This window comes from Emys orbicularis, chromosome 13 (genome assembly GCF_028017835.1).
Source record: "Emys orbicularis isolate rEmyOrb1 chromosome 13, rEmyOrb1.hap1, whole genome shotgun sequence".
NCBI classification, from domain to species: Eukaryota; Metazoa; Chordata; order Testudines; family Emydidae; genus Emys; species Emys orbicularis.
The window spans coordinates 27,132,032-27,152,815 of record NC_088695.1 but is presented as its reverse complement, the minus strand read 5'-3'; the positions used below and the strand labels follow the sequence as shown (position 1 = coordinate 27,152,815).

The 20,784-nt window shown below is 41.1% G+C and overlaps 1 protein-coding gene across 5 annotated transcripts in view; it reads left to right on the top strand.

Annotated features, from left to right (window-relative positions):
* The window catches only part of MYH10 (myosin heavy chain 10), a 153,228-nt gene that overhangs the window by 127,673 nt on the left and 4,771 nt on the right, over positions 1 to 20,784 (top strand). For all 5 annotated transcript variants that reach the window (XM_065415571.1, XM_065415572.1, XM_065415573.1 and 2 more), the window contains 11 exons: positions 3,059 to 3,230; positions 4,866 to 5,078; positions 5,938 to 6,082; positions 8,060 to 8,266; positions 9,770 to 9,874; positions 12,635 to 12,787; positions 13,238 to 13,486; positions 14,490 to 14,702; positions 15,281 to 15,493; positions 17,239 to 17,400; positions 19,758 to 19,886. In XM_065415571.1, the coding sequence (XP_065271643.1) occupies positions 3,059 to 3,230; positions 4,866 to 5,078; positions 5,938 to 6,082; positions 8,060 to 8,266; positions 9,770 to 9,874; positions 12,635 to 12,787; positions 13,238 to 13,486; positions 14,490 to 14,702; positions 15,281 to 15,493; positions 17,239 to 17,400; positions 19,758 to 19,886 (1,961 nt within the window). The remainder of the gene's footprint in view (positions 1 to 3,058; positions 3,231 to 4,865; positions 5,079 to 5,937; positions 6,083 to 8,059; positions 8,267 to 9,769; positions 9,875 to 12,634; positions 12,788 to 13,237; positions 13,487 to 14,489; positions 14,703 to 15,280; positions 15,494 to 17,238; positions 17,401 to 19,757; positions 19,887 to 20,784) is intronic.

Here is a 20,784-nt window from a genome sequence, read left to right as displayed (position 1 = left end):
AGCAATCACCCCCTCCCCAGGAAATAAAACTCTGTGATTCAGGTAATTGCCAGATCCGCCCTTGGCTCCACTGCTTCCTTTTGTTGTTCCATAACTTGTCTGGAAGTGAAATATTTCCTCTGACTTGGAACCAAAATGTTGTCCTTTAGAAACTGCTAAATTGGTGTTCTAGCAGGATTGGGATTCTTACCAGAAATGCCTTCCATCAATGAAGTTCACTATTTCCTGAGGATTTTTGAACTCCAATGATCTTCCGTTATTCCTGGGGGAGATCCCTCCTTGTTTCACCCTTCATTGCAGAAAGATCATAGAGACCGCTTGCTCATCTCCTGATAGTAAACCTGTCTTCTCAAGGCTGCCTGGAAAATTATACAAACTATCAAATGGCTTTACTGACATAGGGCATCTGTCCCTTCATGTGGGTTGTCATGCCCTGCCCCAAGAAAAAACAGTCTCTGTGAAATTCTGTGTCTCGCCAGAGGGCTCCCCTTAGTAGGCAAAAGTGAAGCATTTATGGAGGTGGGTGGGGGGGAAATTACCTCAATGCAGCTCACCTTTCTGCAGCAGGACAAAGTAATAAGATGTCTTGGTAGTGACTTGGGGGCAGCACCTGAGACTTTGAGGCCTGGTAGTCAGTCATGAGAAAGAGAGCCTTTGACCAGTGCAAGTGCTACTCATCTGGATTCATAGACCGACACCAAGCAAGGTAGAGTCGTCTTCATTGGAGAGCCTTCAAATGCTCAATCTGATCCTACAGTTTCACCTAACATCTCGAAAAGCAGTCTTTATTAGTCCTGGATCAATGTTATCCTGCTACCATCTGCTTCTGCAGGCAGAATGGCACTCTGGGAGCAGGGAGGTGTGGAATGGGAGAATTTCAGACTTTTATTTGTGCCTTTTTGAAAGGCTCCCCTTGAGGCCCTCTGGGAGAAGACCTGTATTCCATTGTGAGAATTCCACACAAGTTAGTTCAGGGAGTGTCCAAGGAAAGGCACTTCTCGCAAATGCTGTCAGAGTAGCCTTCTGCAAGGTAATGACAAACCTTATCAAGACGTTTGAGTTCATGTATTGAAACCAACCAGGAGGTACCCAAGCTCCTAAACTTTTCTTCTCTGCCCGTCTGAACAGGAGGACTTTGTCTTGAGAGCCTTGCACATCAGACAGGGTATGAACCTGCAAGCTGGTGGCTCAGCAAATCCAAATGCCCCATGAGAAATAATTCCTGAAAGAGAGGAGTATTCCCACCTGACACTAGTTTGTGTGGTATGCCAACTGGGGAATTGTCTGTGCCACAGAAAAGCAGCATTACCAGTTCTGCAGCAAGTACCCAAAGCAGGAAGCTCCAGCCCATGATGACCACCATATGGTGGGAGTCCCACCTTACTTACAAGTTCCCCTGGCTTCAGGGGGCCTGGTATGCAGACATCTTGTCCTAGGGGAACTGACTTAACCTGCCTGTATGCCAAATCTTCTCTAACAGGGCTCAGTGGTACACCATGCCTCAACACATCCAAACTCTCTCTGCCTGGTTTGTGACAGAACACTGTAAGAACTGGAGGGGTATCTCCTTTAAAGTAGCATAGACTACATTGCACTTTTGCAAAAGCACCTTCTTTGCCTATTACTGGGTTTGTTCAATTTTCACAGCATGGTTCAGGACAAGATCTCAACTAGAAGAGCAAATATCATAGTTAACTCCTCTTGGAGAAAATCTAGGTTGGCTCACAATTCCTTAATGGTCCAAACCTCGTTCCTCACTGCTTTAAGGGTGTTTGTGGATGGGAGGATAATGGCATCAGCTCTGCTAGTTTCTGCAGTAAAATTTTCAAAAGTCTCATTGACTGGGCTCCCAAGTGACATAGGTGCTTGTGAAAACTACCTCAAACTTCTTAAAGCAGCATCATTCTCCAGCAGAGCTTTGTCCTAGTCTTCCAAAAGCAATACAAACCATCTTTTGGCCTCCTGTCATCAGTTGACCTTCATTTCCTGGATCTTAGATGCATTTTGTTGATCACCTTTTCCAGCAGGGCTGGGGAAATTGCAGTCTTCTTGCATCTGACCCTGTTCCTGGTTTTCCATCAGGGCAAGGTTGTCCTTTTGTTATGACTTTGAGAAAGAAACTCAGTCCGTTTGCCCTTCCATTTAAATCCTAGCCCTTCTCTGTTTCTGTCCTCAAACTGCAGGCTGGGAAAGAAAAGCTGTGGCATAAGTTAGACTTCAGAAGGGCTTTGAAATACTACCTGTCAAGAACAGAGCCACTTGGGATGTACACCCTATTCATTGTATTCAAAGGACCTTAAAACATCTGGATATGCCATTGGAAAATGGATCAAAGCTTGCATTCAGGAAGCATACAGAATAGTAGAAATCTCTTGACTAGCTATAATCAAAGCCCACCGCAATCCCCATATTGTCAGTAGAGAGGGAAGAAGCATCAACAGTGGATAAGCCCTGTGTACATACTCTCCATACATTCACTTAAGTAAATATAGGCTAGACACGCAGGCTTTGGCTGATGCAGGCTTTGGCTTCTGTTTTTGGAGTAGTACTTCCATCAGGGAGCTTTCTCTGGAAATACGAAAAAGGGAGAAAATCTTTCTCTCCCCCCCACCCCCAACAGGTGACTGATTACTAGGGCTGTGGGGTACATGTCCTCTTTTGTCCCTTAAAGTGTTTCCTGGAGTACTGCCATTAGAGACCAGACAGTCTGTTGTAGATATTGCAAAAGGACAAATTTTAATCGTACTTGCCTGAAAGCTTGACAGACGCTGCTAACCAAGAAGGAATGAAACTGGAAATGGAGAGGCACCAAAATCCTTCCATCTGATTGTTTCAGAGAAAAGGGAGAAACCCAGGTGCTCTACTGTCTTAACCTAGTTATGCAAAGCAGACTTTCAGGAAAAGAGGATTAAAATGATCCCCTACTGATATTAAAAGAATTAGTAGTTTATCATTCAGTTGTCCACAACCAATAAAATTGCTATCTGCAGGCTTTTTGCCATCTTTTTATACAATGTTCTGAAAGAGTTGTATTGAGTATCTTCTCATCCTTCTAAAGAGCGTTTGAAAAAGGAAGAGAAGACCCGTCAAGAACTGGAAAAAGCTAAAAGAAAACTTGATGGAGAAACAACAGACCTTCAGGACCAAATAGCTGAGCTGCAAGCCCAGATTGAAGAGCTAAAGATCCAACTAGCCAAGAAAGAAGAGGAGCTGCAGGCTGCTCTTGCCAGGTCAGAGACTGGTAGGGTTTGTGCATAGATAAAATCAATGGGATTTTGTTTCAGATTTACCTTTAATCCATTTTCAAGATTATACTGATTAGAGTTGGAAGTAGGGGAAACTAGTATAGCACGAATTGCTGCTTTTTATTTTGAGACTGCTGAGGTTTCCTAGCTGAGTAAGTTGCTTCTGTATTACAGACTAACTGCAAAGCCAGGAAGGTATTTAAGGCTGTGAGACAGGTTCTTATTTACACAAAGCGTATGTCTACACAGCCTGCAGCAGCGAGCCCTCCAGCCCAGACATGGGGTTGCAGGGCTCACACTACTGCTCTAAAAATAGCTGTGTAGACAGCTCTTTAAAGTTGCTGCTCGGGGGTGAGCCTCAGAGCTGGAGCTCTGGCCCAAGCTGCAACTTCAAAAAGCTGTCTACACAGCTATTCTTAGAGCGGTAGCGTGAGACCCGCAACCCCACGTCTGTCAGCCTGGGCTGACAGGAGCACTGCCATGAAGCACTGTGTAAACGTACCCCAAGGCACCTCTAGACTGCCAGAGTAGCGTAAAGGAGCTTTGGCATAAATGAGAATCTGGTCTTATTAGTATGTTCCTTTTCGCAGTTTGTAGTAAAAAGAAAGAGGTTTTGCATTTGTACGCTAGGATTACTCTGCAAAAGAGCCTTTAACTTACCAACCCACTTCACTTTAAAAGTACTGCAGTTGGCATATTTACAATTCAGCATCAAGAGCGCAAGACCACTTAATCATAAGTCAGTCAGTGGCTTTGCCATTCCTCAAGAAATATTCAAGAATTTGCATTTTCTCTCTGACACCAACCACATAAAATTCTGCACAGTAAGAAATTGGGTTGGGAGTATGGGGTGTGTGTGTGTGTGTGTGTGTGTGAGATGTTAATAAACCTTGGTTTGGGGGTGGCTATGTTTTAAATTTAATTTCTGGTTATTGATATGGGTTTGGCAGCACCAAAATGTACTACGGTTACTTTGTTTAACTGATTGTTTTACACCAAACAATCTGTTTTTAAAACAACTGATCTACTTGGGCAACTCTGCCAATTTTCTATTCAGTTACCTGTGATATTAAATGTGGCAGAATTGCTGGTAATGGAACTGCTCTTTTACCTTCCTGGCCGCTGGGCCTTTTAAAATCAGCTCTGTGCTGGCTCTCCCCACTCTGGTCACTATTTTAAAATAATCTTGCTGCTATACTTAAATTTCTTACCAAAAATCCACAACTTAGTCACACTATTAAAAAATATAGTGTGCAATAGAGACACAACTGCAAAAGACATGTCAGTTTTCATGACTCATGATTCGTATACTGATGAGATATGAATTTTGGGGAGAATTTAATATAGGTGTTAGAGAATTGGAAGACTGGAAGTAAGACAACTTTAATGCCCAACATCCCTAAGTATCTCTCTTAATAACTGAGGTACTAGTTTCAATACACTAAAAATGTACATGTTTGTTTAAAGGTGCATTTTGATCATTGATGTTTTAAGTAAAATCTGTTTCTGTTCCATTAACTCAAATTCCGTTATGAGAACTGGGAGTGAATAAGTCTTATTCCATCTTTAATATCAGATCTTATTCTTGCCCATTCCTTATCCTGTGTCCATCTTTAACAGAGGTGATGAAGAAGCAGTTCAGAAGAACAATGCACTGAAACTAATACGAGAGTTGCAAGCTCAGATTGCAGAACTCCAGGAGGACCTTGAATCTGAGAAGGCATCACGCAACAAGGCTGAAAAGCAGAAGAGAGACCTAAGTGAGGAGCTGGAGGCACTGAAGACTGAGCTGGAAGACACCTTGGATACCACTGCAGCACAGCAAGAATTGAGGTGGGGTGACCAGCACATTTAAAAAGATACTGGTGAAGTCCAGTTTTAATTTAAAGAGAAAAAAGGTATTTCATAAAGATGTTTCATGTAACCTTAGCTTGAAACTAATTTCAGTAAAGATTTTTGGCTTTAATAATTTCCCCATGTAGCTCTTTCCAGCTGACAATTGCAAAGTATTTTACCAAAACTAATGAATTACACCTCAGTACCTTTTGAGGAAGGAAAATATTAATTGCAAAAAAACACAGATGGGGAAACTGAGAGGTGAAGTGACTTGCCGAGGTCCTACAGTGAGCCTGGTAGAGCTGGAAATAAAATCCAGGTCTACCAACTCTAGATCATTAATTGTGAAACCATTCTTCATCTCCCCCTGCCCTTCCTCTCTCCCCCCCTCCCCCCCATCCCAGGTGTGGATTGTGAACACTGCTGTATTATGCTGCTGTGGAAACCACTGTAACACTTCAGGTAGACAGCAAGAGACAAAAGTTCAAAAAGAAAATTTGCTTAAATGTGGAATAAACTAGACTGTAAAATGTTGAGCTTTAATAATCTACAGTAGAACATCAGAGTTATGAACACCAGAGTTGCAAACTGACCAGTCAACTACACACCTCATTTGGAACTGAAAGTACACAATCAGGCAGCAGCAGAGACAAAAAAAGCAAATATAAACTACTAAAAAAAAATGGAAAGCAGCATTTTTCTTCTGCATAGTAAAGTTTCAAAGCTGTTTTAAGTCTATGGTCAGTTGTAGACTTCTGAAAGAGCAACCATAATATTTGTTCAGAATTATGAACAACCGCCATTCCCAAGGTGTTCGTAACTCTGAGGTTCTACTGTATTATGATGCGTTCTCCAGGACAAAGCGTGAGCAGGAAGTGGCTGAATTGAAGAAAGCTATTGAAGAAGAAACCAAGAACCATGAAGCTCAAATACAGGAAATCAGACAAAGACATGCTACTGCACTGGAGGAGCTCTCTGAACAACTTGAACAGGCCAAAAGGGTGAGTGGGAATTGCAAGCTACTTCATGTGATAGCTGAAATTTTCTTGCTTTGGGATTGAATACACTTCTGTCAAATACCACTGCCAGTCTTGTCCCTTTGTCTCATACTTGCTCATGGAGCTAAATTAGATCTTCGCTGATCGTATGTATCTGCTACAAAATGACCAAGAAGCTAGAATTCTAGCTCAAATACCAATCTGTTACTAGTGAATGCTCCCAGGATCCATCTCCCTGACAGACTTTGAAGTGATGCATCTAGAGACAAAGTATTGTACCAGGTATTATTAGCTGCTTACTTGGTACAGCAGTCTGCAAACTCATTTGATGAGAAGCACTTCTCAGAATGTGTAGCTTGCAGAATGTTTCCAGAGAAAGTGGTGGTAATTTGGGGCTTATACAAAAAAATTCATATTGGCTAAATCAAGGTACTGTAAATGCTTCTGCAGTCAGTTCTGACAATGTACTTGAGTTGTGACCCATAATGCCCCTTTTGTTCTAGTCCCAGGCGTCTTTTTAATACACGCTGCCAAATTGTGCAGTGGTGTTGTGACTTCTATGACAATATTCTGCAATATCCTAATTTAATGTTGTTGAATTAGGTAAGTATTTTATGAGTTCATTGTATTAATTCAAGTATTTGATATGGGATTTTATGTAACTTCTTTAAGGGGGAAGGCATGGCTAATGTAAAGCCTAGGACAGTATTGTGCTTCAAATGACAGTATGAAACAATGGGCTAGACAAAGAAATAAGGGGGTTTCCTGACCTACCTCTGCATCCATCCTTTTGAAGCTGTGTCTTGAGCATTGTCTGACTGATTTACCTATTTATGGTGGCTTCAAATACTCAAATGGGTTAAAGGAGTGACTCTAAGAGCCATGAGTGGGCTGGTTCTTAACTGAAGCTGTGTTGAATTTGTGACCACAGGAAAAACCCTGAATGGGGTTTGATGGACAAAAAAACCCAACCAGAGCCGTTGCTGGAGTGAGGGGATGATCTCTGGTCATCTTATTATCACTCATGTAGGTTCTTTTATTGGTTTAGTAGTATGTTTTTGTCTAATGCTTTTACATTAAGAATAAATGAGTTTGCTTAGAAAGAGCTGAGTGCTAACTTAAGTGGCAATTATACAGAGAAGAGAAGCAATGCAGGCCTGCTTAAGCAGTCTGTCTTTGCTAGGGAGGTCACAGTATAGTCAGGGAACTGTTCAGCCTGGAAAGCTCCTGGTCAGAAGGGGGAGAGATTTAGGTTTCCACCCAAGAGAGGTAACAACTGGGAGCCAGAAGTCTGGACTGGGTGCCATTGCTGGGCCATACACAGGGAATACAGGTGCAGTTACCTTGAACTGTGACCATTTTTATGATAGCTGTCACCCTAGCTGCCAGGATGAGGACTCACTCTTGTTAATTACATTTGCATAACAATGTCTTCTAGTAGCAGCTACAGTATCTTGTTCAAAAGTGAAATTATTCCAAACGCTGCCAAGTGTAGTATGCTAGTCTGTTTAACTACAGTCTTCATAATTCACTAATGCCTTTGCAAATAATTAACGTTACTGTATTTTTTTCTATGTTAAACATAGGGAATACTGCAGCAATTTCTCTTTGGAAAGGCAAAATTCTTGCGAGTGGGAACTACAGCATTAAGTAATGCTGGTGGAAATGTAGTTTATCCACCTGAACAACTTTAATGCTTAATATACTTATGTAAGACTTAAACACTTTGTTAATTTAAAACTCTTTTTGGATAAGCAAATATAAAGGATGGGAAAATACCTGCAGTCTTACCCAAGGGTCCTGTGCTGATGTGTGAAGCTGCCATTTCTCTATGTACGGCTAACACTCACATTGGGCTCAATTGCCACTTGTGAATTTAAAAATGTTTTTTGAGGTCAAATATTTTGTAGGAAAGTGCCTGATGGAGAATAATGTGAAGTGCTATAATTAGTGATGCACTTTTATTTTGTGCTTTCCTAGTTCAAAGCAAATCTTGAAAAGAACAAGCAAGGCCTAGAGACTGACAACAAGGAGCTAGCCTGTGAGGTGAAGGTATTGCAGCAGGTCAAAGCAGAGTCTGAGCACAAGAGGAAGAAGCTAGATGCTCAGGTACAGGAACTACATGCCAAAGTGTCAGAAGGAGAGAGGATTAGGGCAGAGCTGGCAGAAAAGGCTAACAAACTGCAGGTAAGATTGAAATTGGTCTCTTCTCTGGCATGTTCTTACAATCACAAAATCCTAACCTCTTAATTGGAAAACATAGATAAATTTTCAAAACACCCCATTGCATTTTAGTCTTGCATCACCTGCTAAAATCAAAGGACTCTGCAAAAACATACCTTGCAATGACTGAGATATATGTGCTTGGTATATGGTCAGTGTGAAACCTGAATCTACAAATAGACTCTTGAAATGATTCTGCTTAGTCACAGTATAGTCTACAAAACTTTGAAACTGTTCTTTTTTTTAAAATCCAGACTTGGAATTTCTCCTAATAAAACTCTGACTTCTGTAAAATGGAAATAGATGAAAAATATGTAAAGCTTTTCTGCACAGTACAAGAGAAGTTTATGTAAAAACCGGGCAAACATTCCAAGACATTTTTAAAAATTGTTAGGCACTTCCTAAATATTAAAAATATGGAACATTTTACCAATATAAAATTTTATCTTTATTCAGTTAATTACAGGTCTGAACTTTTTTTATTCATATTGTTGCTATCTGGGGTTGGTTACAAAATTAACAATATCATTAGCAGCTGGCCAATAAATCTCTCACTTGCCATCTCTTGCACAGTGATTGTAAACCTATATTAAGCTGTTGATTTAAATTTGCAAAAAGCTCCATCAAATAGTTGTTTTGCGCTGTAACTTAAAGGCCCCAGCCTTGGTCTCTACTGAACAGCGAAAGAGTGAAGTCCAAAGCAGAAGTGTCTGTAGTGAGAGTACGCAGTTACCAGGTTTTCAAGTCTGGCTCATCACAACTATCAAATAGGGCAAAGGAAAGAGATGGTCTTTGAGAGAGAAGCTTCCAAGCAATTTACAGCTCTCTATACAAAAGCTAGTGCCCTGAATTGCATTTGTAATTGTTTCAGAACCAGTACAATGCAGGGTCTTTTACTTAGGTAAAACAACCTAAACTTTCTCAAAGGTGAGTGGCTCCATTTCATACTATCTGAAACTCCCAAGCAGTCCTTGAGTAGCCCCAAGTAGGGTGCATTATAGTAGCACATCCTGGAAATAACAAGCATTGACCGTTTCCAGGGATCTGCCTGGAAAGGTTGCAGCCTCTGGACCCTGCTGTCACTTGGGAATCCATGGACAGTGATGGATCCCATAAGGCAGCCCTGTAATGGAAATACCATTTAAAATACTAATCGCAATATTACCAAAAGTAAAATGTGAATACAAAAGTGGTTATGGGATTGTTCTCTCAACAGCAGTGGAGGTAAGCATGCATTTGAAAGAGATTTATTTTTTAAAGTCATAATTGACATTCAACTTAAAAATGTAAAACTTAGTTAAAATTATTACCTGGGGGCATCTTTGTACCTGGAGCTCTCATTGCCTTCGCTTTCATGCTTGGTATATTTTGAGTGTTGTGGCCTTTTGCACCCACAGCTCTCAGCAGGGTACAGCTGCTACAGCAGACCAGCTGCTTGGTGTTACCTTTAGATTGCTTGCTTTGCAGAATGAGCTGGACAATGTCTCAAGCCTCCTGGAGGAAGCAGAGAAGAAGGGCATAAAGTTTGCCAAAGATGCGGCAGGTCTGGAGTCTCAACTTCAAGATACACAGGTGTGTTTTCAGTTTTCAGTAAGAACCCAGTTTTTATGTGTTCATCAATAGAAACGTTCAGCTGTGGAACTGAAAACTCAGGGTCTCAGTCTCCTCTTCCAGCAACACTCAGAGCCCCCTCTAGAAGGCTTTGTGAGGCACCTAAGTATCCACATTTGCTTAGCTTTTTGAATTGGGTATGGCACGGATATCACACTCCCTTCGTTTCCCTCCCATCAATAACTTTCCCTGTGGGCCAGAAATCTTTGGTCTACGCAAATAATCACTGCACTGGCTCAGATGAGCCACTGTGCACTGAAATATGTACTGTTTTGCTGACTGTTCAGCTGCATTGGGAGCTCTAGTTCAAAGGGAATTCTCCAGCTCAAAAGGAATTATTTTTGGGAAGTCCAATGGCCTGTGTTATTGCAGGCGCTCAGACTAGATGATCAGAGATCCCTTCTGCGTACTTCCACCTTTTCATGTTCTCTGTATGTATAAATATCTTCTGTCTGTGTGTTTCACTCTATGCATCTGAAGAAGTGAGCTGTAGCCCATGAAAGCTTATGCTGAAATAAATTTGTTAGTTTCTAAGGTGCCACAAGTACTCCTGTTCTTCTGGCCTTTGAATCTCTGGAAAAAAACCTGACTTTTCATGGCAGACTAGAGTTGCTAATTACTAGACTTTGCCCTCTCAGTAAGGTTCACTTAGTGTTTCTTATGTTCTACCAAGGATGATTCAATAAACTTTACTAAGCCAGTACGTAAAATGTTCATGTAAGCCAGGCCCTTGGGGCACCTGTAAAGCATAAAGGAGAGCGTCTTTCTCCTCCTCTCTCCCCCCCCCCCCCCCCCCAATAATTTGAGATCTTAAAATTACCTAGCCCTACTGTTTGTTTTGGGTCAATATACAAATAAACCATGAAAGGTTTTGTACATTCTTTACAGCCATTGTCAATGAAGAGTTTGTGTGCATTTAATTTCCCCTTGAATAAAGGAAAACAGGGAAAATATACTTTAAAACATTAGCATTTAAATGATTGCAGTTAGACTTGAAATTTTGAGGTGAATTGGGTGAGGGAGGGGCATAGTCAGCCCCTGACAATTTTGAAACTTAAATTTGTGGAATGTAACAAAACTTTGAAACATGCTGAAATCACAGGATTTTGTTGCCTTCTTTCCTGCCTCCCTAGTCTTTTCTCCCATTACTCTTGTCCCACAGATAGATAGACATACTATTGGTGCAAATCCTCAGCAGGTGAAAATTGTCATAATTCCATTAACTCAAGAGACAAAACTGCATGGCCTCTGTAATGGAGAATTGTGCTGCTCTTCTAGAATTCTGAACATCTCCCCAAAATAAACGATTAAGAAAAACCTCTTTAGAACTTGAACTTTCAAAAAACCTTTTGTCAAAAATCCCTCATGAAAAACTGACAAGGAAAGTAAGTCATGTGCCTTGAAGACAAGATGTGAAGTGTTGTCCTAGATTACAAACAGGTTGAGACAGAAAACAGAAATGGTCAATTATAATTGCAGTAAAACCTTAATAAGAAATTTGACTGAGTGATCTGGAAAAGGTCAGAAATGAGGTGACTGAATTTGCCAATGACACAATTTGTTAGCCAAGACCAGAGACGAACGAGGAAATTCAGAGGGACTTAACAAGATAAGGGGGCACCATCATGGCAGATTAGCTTAAGTAGGGTTTAAACTAAAAGTGAGCATTTACATAAATGAGAACATACAGAGTTGCATTTTTAACCCCATATAATAGACTTCACTATTTAATGGGTATTAGGAAGACCCTCTCTGTGTGGGTACACTGTTCTAGAATTCTCTACTGTGGAGTTCCTTGCACCTTCCTCTGAAGTGTCTTGGGACTTGCCACTGATCGATGCAGGACTAGAGAGACTGATGGTCTGACCCAATAGGGCCATGTCTTCGTTAAGGCCATCTGACGTCAGGAAACTTTTCTAACCCAGCCACTTACTGGCCTCACCATGGGGCTTGTGAAGATAAGATTGTGATGTGTCCAAGGGCAGGTGGCTTCACTAGGCTGTTAGGGTCTTAAACGTTGTCTGTGGAGCATGTAAGTGTTTTTTATCACTTAGTGGCGTTGATTCCCATCCCGCTCAACCAAGCGATTTCTCCACTTCTCATGGTTCTTGTCCTTTCGGGTACCAGTCTTTAGCCAGTTTTGCTGTTCAGACAAGTGTTTTTTTAATAGGAAGAGAAGTATAGGAGTGTAAGAGCACGACACAAATAAACCTCCCCTCACAAGGAAAGCAGTGGGTTCAGATGAAAATTTATTATAGATGTAATGATATTCTAGCAGGTGTTGGGTAGTGCCAGCTAAGCAGCATAACCAGATCTTGCAATTTAAAAACAATTCTCCTTTTATCTCATGTAATTTTTTTTTTCTGTTTGAAAGATGGCTTAGTTCTGCATACCACTATGTATTAAGCCGTACCAATTTAAGATGACCTTTTGGCCATGAAACTAGATTTTAATTAAACTTCTTGGAGATGTGAGTGATGGACCTGATATTAGCAAATTAGAGGGGTATTGAATATCTTCAGATCAAACAGTATTCAGGAAAATAAAGCTGACTTAAAATACTATTTTCTTTCAAGCATCCCCCCTTACCCCTCCCCCCTTCCACCACCCGAAACAAAGGACTTGTTAAAAACAATATTGGAGGGCAGCTCAGCTTAAGGCCAGATTTAAATACTATCAGCAAAGGGTGAAATTCAAGATTAATTATTTTTATGCCAACAGGAGCTTCTTCAGGAGGAAACCCGCCAGAAATTGAACTTGAGCAGTAGGATTAGGCAGCTGGAGGAAGAGAAGAACAACCTACAGGAGCAGCAGGAAGAGGAGGAAGAGGCCAGGAAGAACTTGGAGAAACAGATGCTCGCCCTGCAATCGCAGGTATGAAGCTATTGGAAGCGGTAGGACATTAGTGTGGCCCACAAATTCAGTGTGATGACTGTGAAATGTATTACAACTTCTGCCAGGCAATATTTCATTCTCAATTGGGACAAAAATTAGGCTGAGTTGTTGAATAATTTTTCACTGATCTTTCTCCACTAAAGTGTAAACATTTTGTAATAACAGTAAGATTTCAGTACTTGAGTTAGTTTGGGCAGATTTAACTGTCATAGCATATAAGACTTCATACCTTTTAATACATTGTTGAATCATCATTTTGTTTGTACCTTGCTTAATCAGAAATAGCTGTTTTTGTGGGTTTCCCCCAGTGTAATATGTTACTTTCTTTGCATCGTGGAGGTGTAACTGCATTTTTATTCTATCCTGTTAATAGCTGTGAACATTAAGAAGTTATAAGAAACCACTTTATTGTATTCTGTAAAACTTTAGCTGGTTGATGCCAAGAAGAAGGTAGATGACGACATGGGAACTATTGAAGGTTTGGAGGAAAATAAGAAGAAATTGCTGAAGGATATGGAGGCTCTGAGCCAACGTCTAGAGGAGAAGGCAATGGCTTATGATAAACTAGAAAAGACCAAGAATCGCCTGCAGCAGGAGCTGGATGACTTGATAGTGGACCTGGATCATCAGCGCCAAATTGTCTCCAACTTGGAGAAAAAACAGAAGAAGTTTGATCAGGTACTCTAATTCCGGTCACCTCACTTCTGCCTTCAACATTAAGGCCACATCTGCTTTACAGAATTATGTTGAACTAAGTTGCATCAGTATACAGTCGCTGCAGTTATTACATCGCTTGTGTGTGTCTACACTTTGCTCCTTGTTTTGGCAGTGAGCGTCCTCCCCAGGAGCACTTGTACGGATTGAACTGTTAGTGTGGGGCATTGTGGGACGGCTTCTGAAAGCCAGCAACAGTCAGCAATGCAGTGTCTACACTGACGCTGCGTCGACCTAACTGCATCAACCTTGGCACTTTGCCTCTCGTGCAGGTGGATTTAAGTCAGTGTAGTGGGCGAGTTTTGTTGGTGGGAATTAAATTTTAAGTGTAGACACTTAAATTGACGTAAGCTGTCTTGTGTCGACCTAATTCTGTGTAGACCAGGGCAAAGAAATGGTAGTGTGTGTAGCCTCAGTCATGTGTTAATTACTCCAAGACTTTTTAAGGGAGACCTCTAAATAAACACAATATTTTGTTTGGACTCAGTTGGCTGTTGCAATGTCAGCTTTTCACAGGGGACAACTTTTGTAATAGCTTCAGTGAGCCAAGCACCTATCTTGGTGCTTTCCATTCTGGTCAGATAGGTCTGTGAAAAAGTGAAATGTCTTTTAAGTAGGAGCTTATAGCCATGCTAGAGTTTGACTTGTCCTTTCTCAAAAAATCCATCAGAATCCCCCAAGACAGTTAAAGTCATGAAGACTGAAGGAGGAATATAAAACTGAGGCTCTGAGCCAGTTCCTAGAGCATGGATAGAAGCTCCCTTTATGTTCAGACTGCTATGTTTTGGGTGATAAAATAGGGACTATCTCATGCCAAAGCCCCTTGACCAAGAGTTGACATTGTAGACAGAATAATAAGGTACCAGGTAACCTGAGAGCGTTAACCTGTTCATTGAAACTTCAGTGAGTGTCCTTCTGACCGATTTTCTTTTAGATTTATATTTGAAACTTGTATTGATGGTTTCAGATGCTGGCGGAAGAAAAGAACATTTCTGCTCGCTATGCAGAGGAGCGGGACCGGGCAGAGGCAGAGGCTAGAGAGAAGGAGACCAAGGCACTGTCTCTGGCACGAGCTTTGGAAGAAGCCCTGGAGGGTAAAGAAGAATTTGAGAGGCAGAATAAGCAGTTGCGTGCAGAGATGGAGGACTTAATGAGCTCCAAAGATGATGTGGGCAAAAATGTAAGTATTTTTCCACCTCTCGGGTGCTGCATTGCATGAAGGGGATAAAATAGTAAAGCCCATTTGTACAAAGAAACTAATACTAGATAGTAAAACTTGCAAGTCTGAAACCTTGATATTTAAGAGCTGTACCTTAAAATACCTAAAGAATTTAATACTCTGGAAGCTAATCGGTATTCACCAATGCCAGGCATTTCTGCAACATTCACAGACGTGGTAAGTAGGAGAGACCGATCAAATGATTGAATGTGATCTTTATGCTAGATTAAAAACTTGTTACCTTACTAGCTCTGTTTTCTTTGGGATACTCTGAATCGCTGACTACGCAGCTGCTAGTTTCCTTCTATTTATCAGACAGTTAAAACTTCATCTACTGGTCTGGGTTGTTCGCAATACAGATTTAGGAATGAGTTTCTTAGTTGTTCTGGTTTAGTGTAGGACAGCCAGAGTTAAATGAGTGCTAACAAAGGACTCAATATCTTATTGATTGTTCTCATATAATCCTCTATTTTGCAGTCATACCATTACTATTGTCAGAATAACAAAAAGATGGTGTCTGCTTCATGCTTGTGTTTTAGGTCCATGAACTGGAAAAGTCCAAGCGAACCTTAGAGCAGCAGGTTGAAGAGATGAGGACCCAGCTAGAAGAACTGGAAGATGAGCTTCAGGCGACAGAAGATGCCAAGCTTCGCCTGGAAGTGAACATGCAAGCTATGAAGGCCCAGTTTGAGAGAGACCTACAGGCCAGAGATGAACAGAATGAAGAGAAGAAGCGGATGCTGGTTAAACAGGTATCCCCTACTAAACACGCTTTTGAGAGCAACTGTAGCAAACAAACAAAGAACATGGTTAATTGATTTCTTATTACCCAAAAGTTGGGATGTCCCTCAAGGTTTGTGTGACGTTCCTGCCCTACGGAGCTCTTAAGCACTGATCTTTACACATTCTGCATGACAGATTAGCACAAAAGCTCCAATACATGTAATGTAGCGTGTTTGATTTGAATTTCTTAAGGGGACACTTTCTACTTGGCTGTTCTTTCCATTTTATCTACCTTTTAAAATGGAAAAGACTGGAAATGTCTTTATAAATCCAAAACTACTAACAAGTCACTTACAAATATGCAGTTTTTGGTGTGATCTTACTAAAATATGTGCAATGCACGTGCTCCTGCTACTGTTCTGTAGCAGCAGTTGCTACCTGGATTTATGCCAAGTAAAATATGTGATGCAGTGTTTGGATTTTCAGAGATGGATCCATTCCTGCTGACAGATATGGTACAGAGTTTAGATAAGTGCTAGATAATTAGCAAAACTATTCCCTTAATGAAAATTGGAGAAGGGATCACAGGATTGCCAACCCCTAGCATTGAACTATTATGTCAGGCCCCAAAACATTAAGAGATGGCTTAAAAATCATGAGATTTTTAAAGACGTTTTTAGATTCATATTTGTCTTCTAATGTAACAGGCTTTTGATTTCATTCTCAAGCTTTTTTCCAGAACAGTGAGGGCTTTTTTCTCTTTAAAATTAAAGCAGTCACATAATCACATGACTCAAGGAGCTGGGTCTTAAAGAAAAGTATCAAATATCCCCAAACTCTTGATAAAATTGTGAGAGTTGGAAACACTGGCCCGATTCCAGCTTCTATGGGAATGTTATAAACAATGGACAGAGAAGGTAATTTTTTAAGGCTCCCTACCTCATTCTGCTGTAAGCGTGCAAATTGCTGTATCACCACTGGAAAAGAGCTCTTGACATTCTAATACAAAATAGTAAATTCGATTCAGTATACAACAAAGTCAGTTTTGTGTGTTTCCTTTCACTATCCTCTGTGTAACAACCAAGTTTTTCTGGCTCAATTTTAACATTATTGCATAATTTGTTAATCTGTTTTGGCTTACTATTGGCTGGTTGCTCAGATATTTGATACTACTTAAATTGCTCTTCATTTTTGCTTTGAAGAATTGTGGTTGAGATACAATGTCTTACTGTATGTGTTGGTGACATAGATGTGCCTGAAGTAACCATTTAATTATAATTCTGTATTAAAAATGTTCAGGTTATTCTATTGTTTTGTATAAGAGCAGTTTAATAAGCTGAAATATTAGCTTCTGCACTGGAACAAAGAAGGTAGACAGAAACACTGATCAGAAAGTTGATCATGAAGCAGTTGAATGGGTAGAACTGTTTTAGTCCATAGGATGTTTAGCATATGAATTTTCAGAAGTACTTCAGAAATTCCCTGGAGGTCGCGTTTGCTTTGAGATCTTGCTTTGCTTCTTGTTGCAAAAACTTCTGCAGAGATCACAAGCTGTCAAGATTTCCATAAATTGTGTATGGGTTTTCTCCCTCAAACTTACCTTTTGTAGTACTGTCAACCGGCTAATGATCAAGAGCTGAGCTTTTCTCATGTCACTCTTGTGTTATCAAGGCCTTTCTTGGTTCTTATCCTTTTAGATTCATTCTGAGATCTCCTTGAGTTTTCCCATTTCATCCATTTCTGTAACAGAGCCTCTCAAACTATCACTTCACAGGTGCGGGAGCTTGAAACGGAACTGGAGGATGAGCGCAAACAGAAGGCTCTTGCTGTGGCTTCCAAGAAAAAAATGGAGATGGATCTCAAAGACCTTGAAGCTCAGATAGAAGCTGCAAATAAGGCTCGAGATGAAGCAATCAAACAGCTGCGCAAACTGCAGGTGTGTGAAGCCAGTCCATGAATGAATTTGGAGTCTCTCTTGCTTTAGAGTGCTGCTTTTGGTCAAGCTTCCTTGCAGTCTGAGGGTGAGAACAGCTCCCTATTCTCAAGCTTCACTCTTGTCCCTGGATGGCTGCTTCCTGCAGCATATTGCACCAGTGTCTGTAATTTCAGTTCATCAGTGTGTTTGTCAATGAGATGGTTAAAAGTGCCTTATTTCAGTATTTTGTGTAAAGGACTCAGTTAAATATCCCCTCCTCCCCCCCACTCCCACCCCCCAAGGACCTCCTAAAACAACCAGGTCAAAATAACTGATTTAATAGCTGAGCAGTGACTTGAAAATGTGTCTTCAAATGTGCTAGGTGGGGCTGGTAACACTGCCTATTAAGGTTGCCCAGCACTTCTCATTATACTGTCCGGTTTTGAGTTGCTTATCACTTTGACAAACTAACTGTTTGCAGGCTGGGTGTCTGTCTCAAGCTGAACCATTTTTGGAAAGTTTTGGCTGAAACTATTCAGCCATTTCCAAAAATGAGACTAGGAGAAGATGCATAGCTTTGCCTATGGTGGGTTGTGGGTTTTTTTTTTGTTTTTTTTTTTTTTTTTTTAATAATAATTCTGGTGACCTTTTCTTTGAGACGCTCTAGTGCCCTCCATGCTTTGGAACAGGGTTCGAAATTTGGAGGAGGGAGGGTAGAAATGACCTTTTTGTCAGGGATGTGCCTTTCCCATCCCTGTGAAAATCTGCCTAAATTTGGCCAAGTGATAAACCTTTGAAACATCACAGTTCTCACATTCTCAGTAGAGACTAGCTGGAGCATTGCAGCTAAATTCCCTGAAGATTCTGTCCACGCTGAACATGCTCCAGTCTTGGGCAGTGGGGCATAAACAGGACTTCCTCTGCAATTGCAGTTCCCGGCTGCTTCGGTCTGGGTCTGGGTCCGGGTCCAGGCACCGGAACTGAGAGCAAGTAGCCTGTCTCTCCTGTGCTCTCAGTGCCCCACTGCTGCACCCAGGCAGTGTAGAGGAAGAAGCTGCCTGAACCAAATGCAGAGGGGACCATTGTTAGACTGGATGGGAGGAGAAGATACTGGGAGCTGGGTGAGGGGCGGGGGACTGGGATCCAGTGGTTGGAGGGGGAAGGGGAAATGGCTCTGACAAAGAGCCGGGGTGTGGGGACGGAGGGGAAACCTGGGACTGGCTGGGCAGAGAGCTAGGTTGGTGGGGAAACGCACTGGACAAAGAGACTAGGACAGGGAGCTAGTCAGGGCAGGGAATGTGGGCGTAGGGGTGCTTGGAGGCTGTGGGGAAGACCGATCAGATGAAGAGCTGGGAAGGGAACTGAGACGGGATGGACAGCCTTAATTCTGAGTGATTGATTCGCAACCTTAATATTCTTTAATGTATTTTTATTTGTAATTTAGCTATTGACTCCTAATCTCTGAGCATTTTGTGCATGGTTCCAGTATACAGAGGCAGCATGAAGTTCAACCTTAGGTTTTGCAGTGAGACACAACTTTTTTTTACCTGAGTGTTTAAGGATTAGATTCCTAATTTCAGAACCCCCCAACGGTGTAAAGTTTGACATCTCTTTATATCACACAAAAAAACAGGTACATGATAGCATCAAAGTTGGACTAGTTTTTAGTAGGGCAAGCCAAATGTGCGGTTCCATACCCTAACATGTACTGCTGTATGTATAAACTAAGCGGTCCCATGGCTTGCAGATTTTGGCTTGCATCTATCACTTTCAAACAACTTAGTGCCATTTTTCTTAAAGGAAATTGAAGTTTGAGTTGATTTTTTGGGGTCTAATGATATCCACAGTCAAGCCAAATTTGCGTAAAATCTGATCAGTAGTTGTAATGTTCAGAACATTAAATTTAGCAAAATATAGTTTTAAAGTGTGTTCTTAACGTCACACATTCAGACTAATGGATCTTTTTGTGCATCTACAGACCTGAGAACATTTCCTATTACAATGTTCATTACAACATTTTTTCAGTCAATTTAGGTAAATCAAACCTTTTTTCTCCCCAAGCCATTTAAAAGCATGAGATCTCAATAAGATTCCTGCCAATTTTTATCCAAGTTTAAGCAGGGGTTTTTTTTCTGTAGCCCTGTCTTTTTATTAAAAATAAACATGGGAAGTTGGATAGAATCCAGTGGAGGAGTATGAGACCAAAAATTTGTGTGTTTTAGGGTTACAATTAATAGTGATCTCAAACAGTAAGTAGGACTAGGCCCCTTTTGTGTGTGTACTCTCATTTACTAAATGCTGACCTCCCAAAGGGATTATAGCAAATCCCTGCACTTGTCCTCTAACAGATGATGGTTTTTCCTTCTCTTAAATTCCAGGCTCAGATGAAAGACTATCAGCGGGAGCTGGAAGAGGCCCGTGCATCCAGAGATGAGATCTTTGCTCAGTCCAAGGAGAACGAAAAGAAGTTGAAAGGCCTTGAAGCAGAAATACTCCAGCTCCAAGAGGTATGATTTAGTTCTGAGTTGCCTTTGTGAGCGGCATGTATGTTAGTGTTCTGTACACCTGTCCAGTGATTAGAACACTGGATTGGGAACCAGGAGATCTGGGTTCTTTTTCAGCTCTGCTGTGAGCAGCCTGTGTGACCTTGGCTGTCATTTAATCTTTCCATGCTCAGTTTCCCCACATGTATAACTTTCCTACCCCCTGAGGGGACATGAGGCTGTATTGATTTCAAAGTGCTCAGACATTTCTCTGATGGAAGGTGCTTGAAATGCAGAACGTCAGTATTACTAATAGAGAATTAGATCAGTAAATGCACAGGAATCTTTTAATGCCTCATAACCTGGATACAGAAAATACACTAATGTGAAGCATTGTAGAATATATTTGAAGTTTTCCTGACACTGGTTGTGCTAACTACTAAGTTGTGGGCCACAGAGAACCTGAGAAGCTTGTGCCTTTTAGTTTTAGTTTTGCCATGATTGCGTATGCTTATTGTAATGTCTGGCAAACAAAGACTCTTCTGTAGCTTTGTAAATGACTGTTTAGGGGGTGTTTATTTTTCATGAGCTTCAAAAATTAAGACTTTCCATGAAGAGAAACCAGTAATGCAGGATGAATAATAATAAAATCGATTCAAGATATCGATGTATTAAGAGAGCTGGAAGGTAATTGACATAATTAAAGATCAATCTAAAATACTACCGTATTTTCCATTTAGGGTTAAGGGAAGTAAATCCACTGCAGTCGTGAAGAAGCCATTAGCGACAGACTGGGAGTGTGAGCCAGTGGTTGGAACAAGGGAGGGAGCCTGGCTTCCTGCGTTCTGTTCCTGGCTCTTTTGCTGACTGTGTGACTATGTGCAAGTCACATACTAGCACTTCACTGTCTCCTAGTGGTATT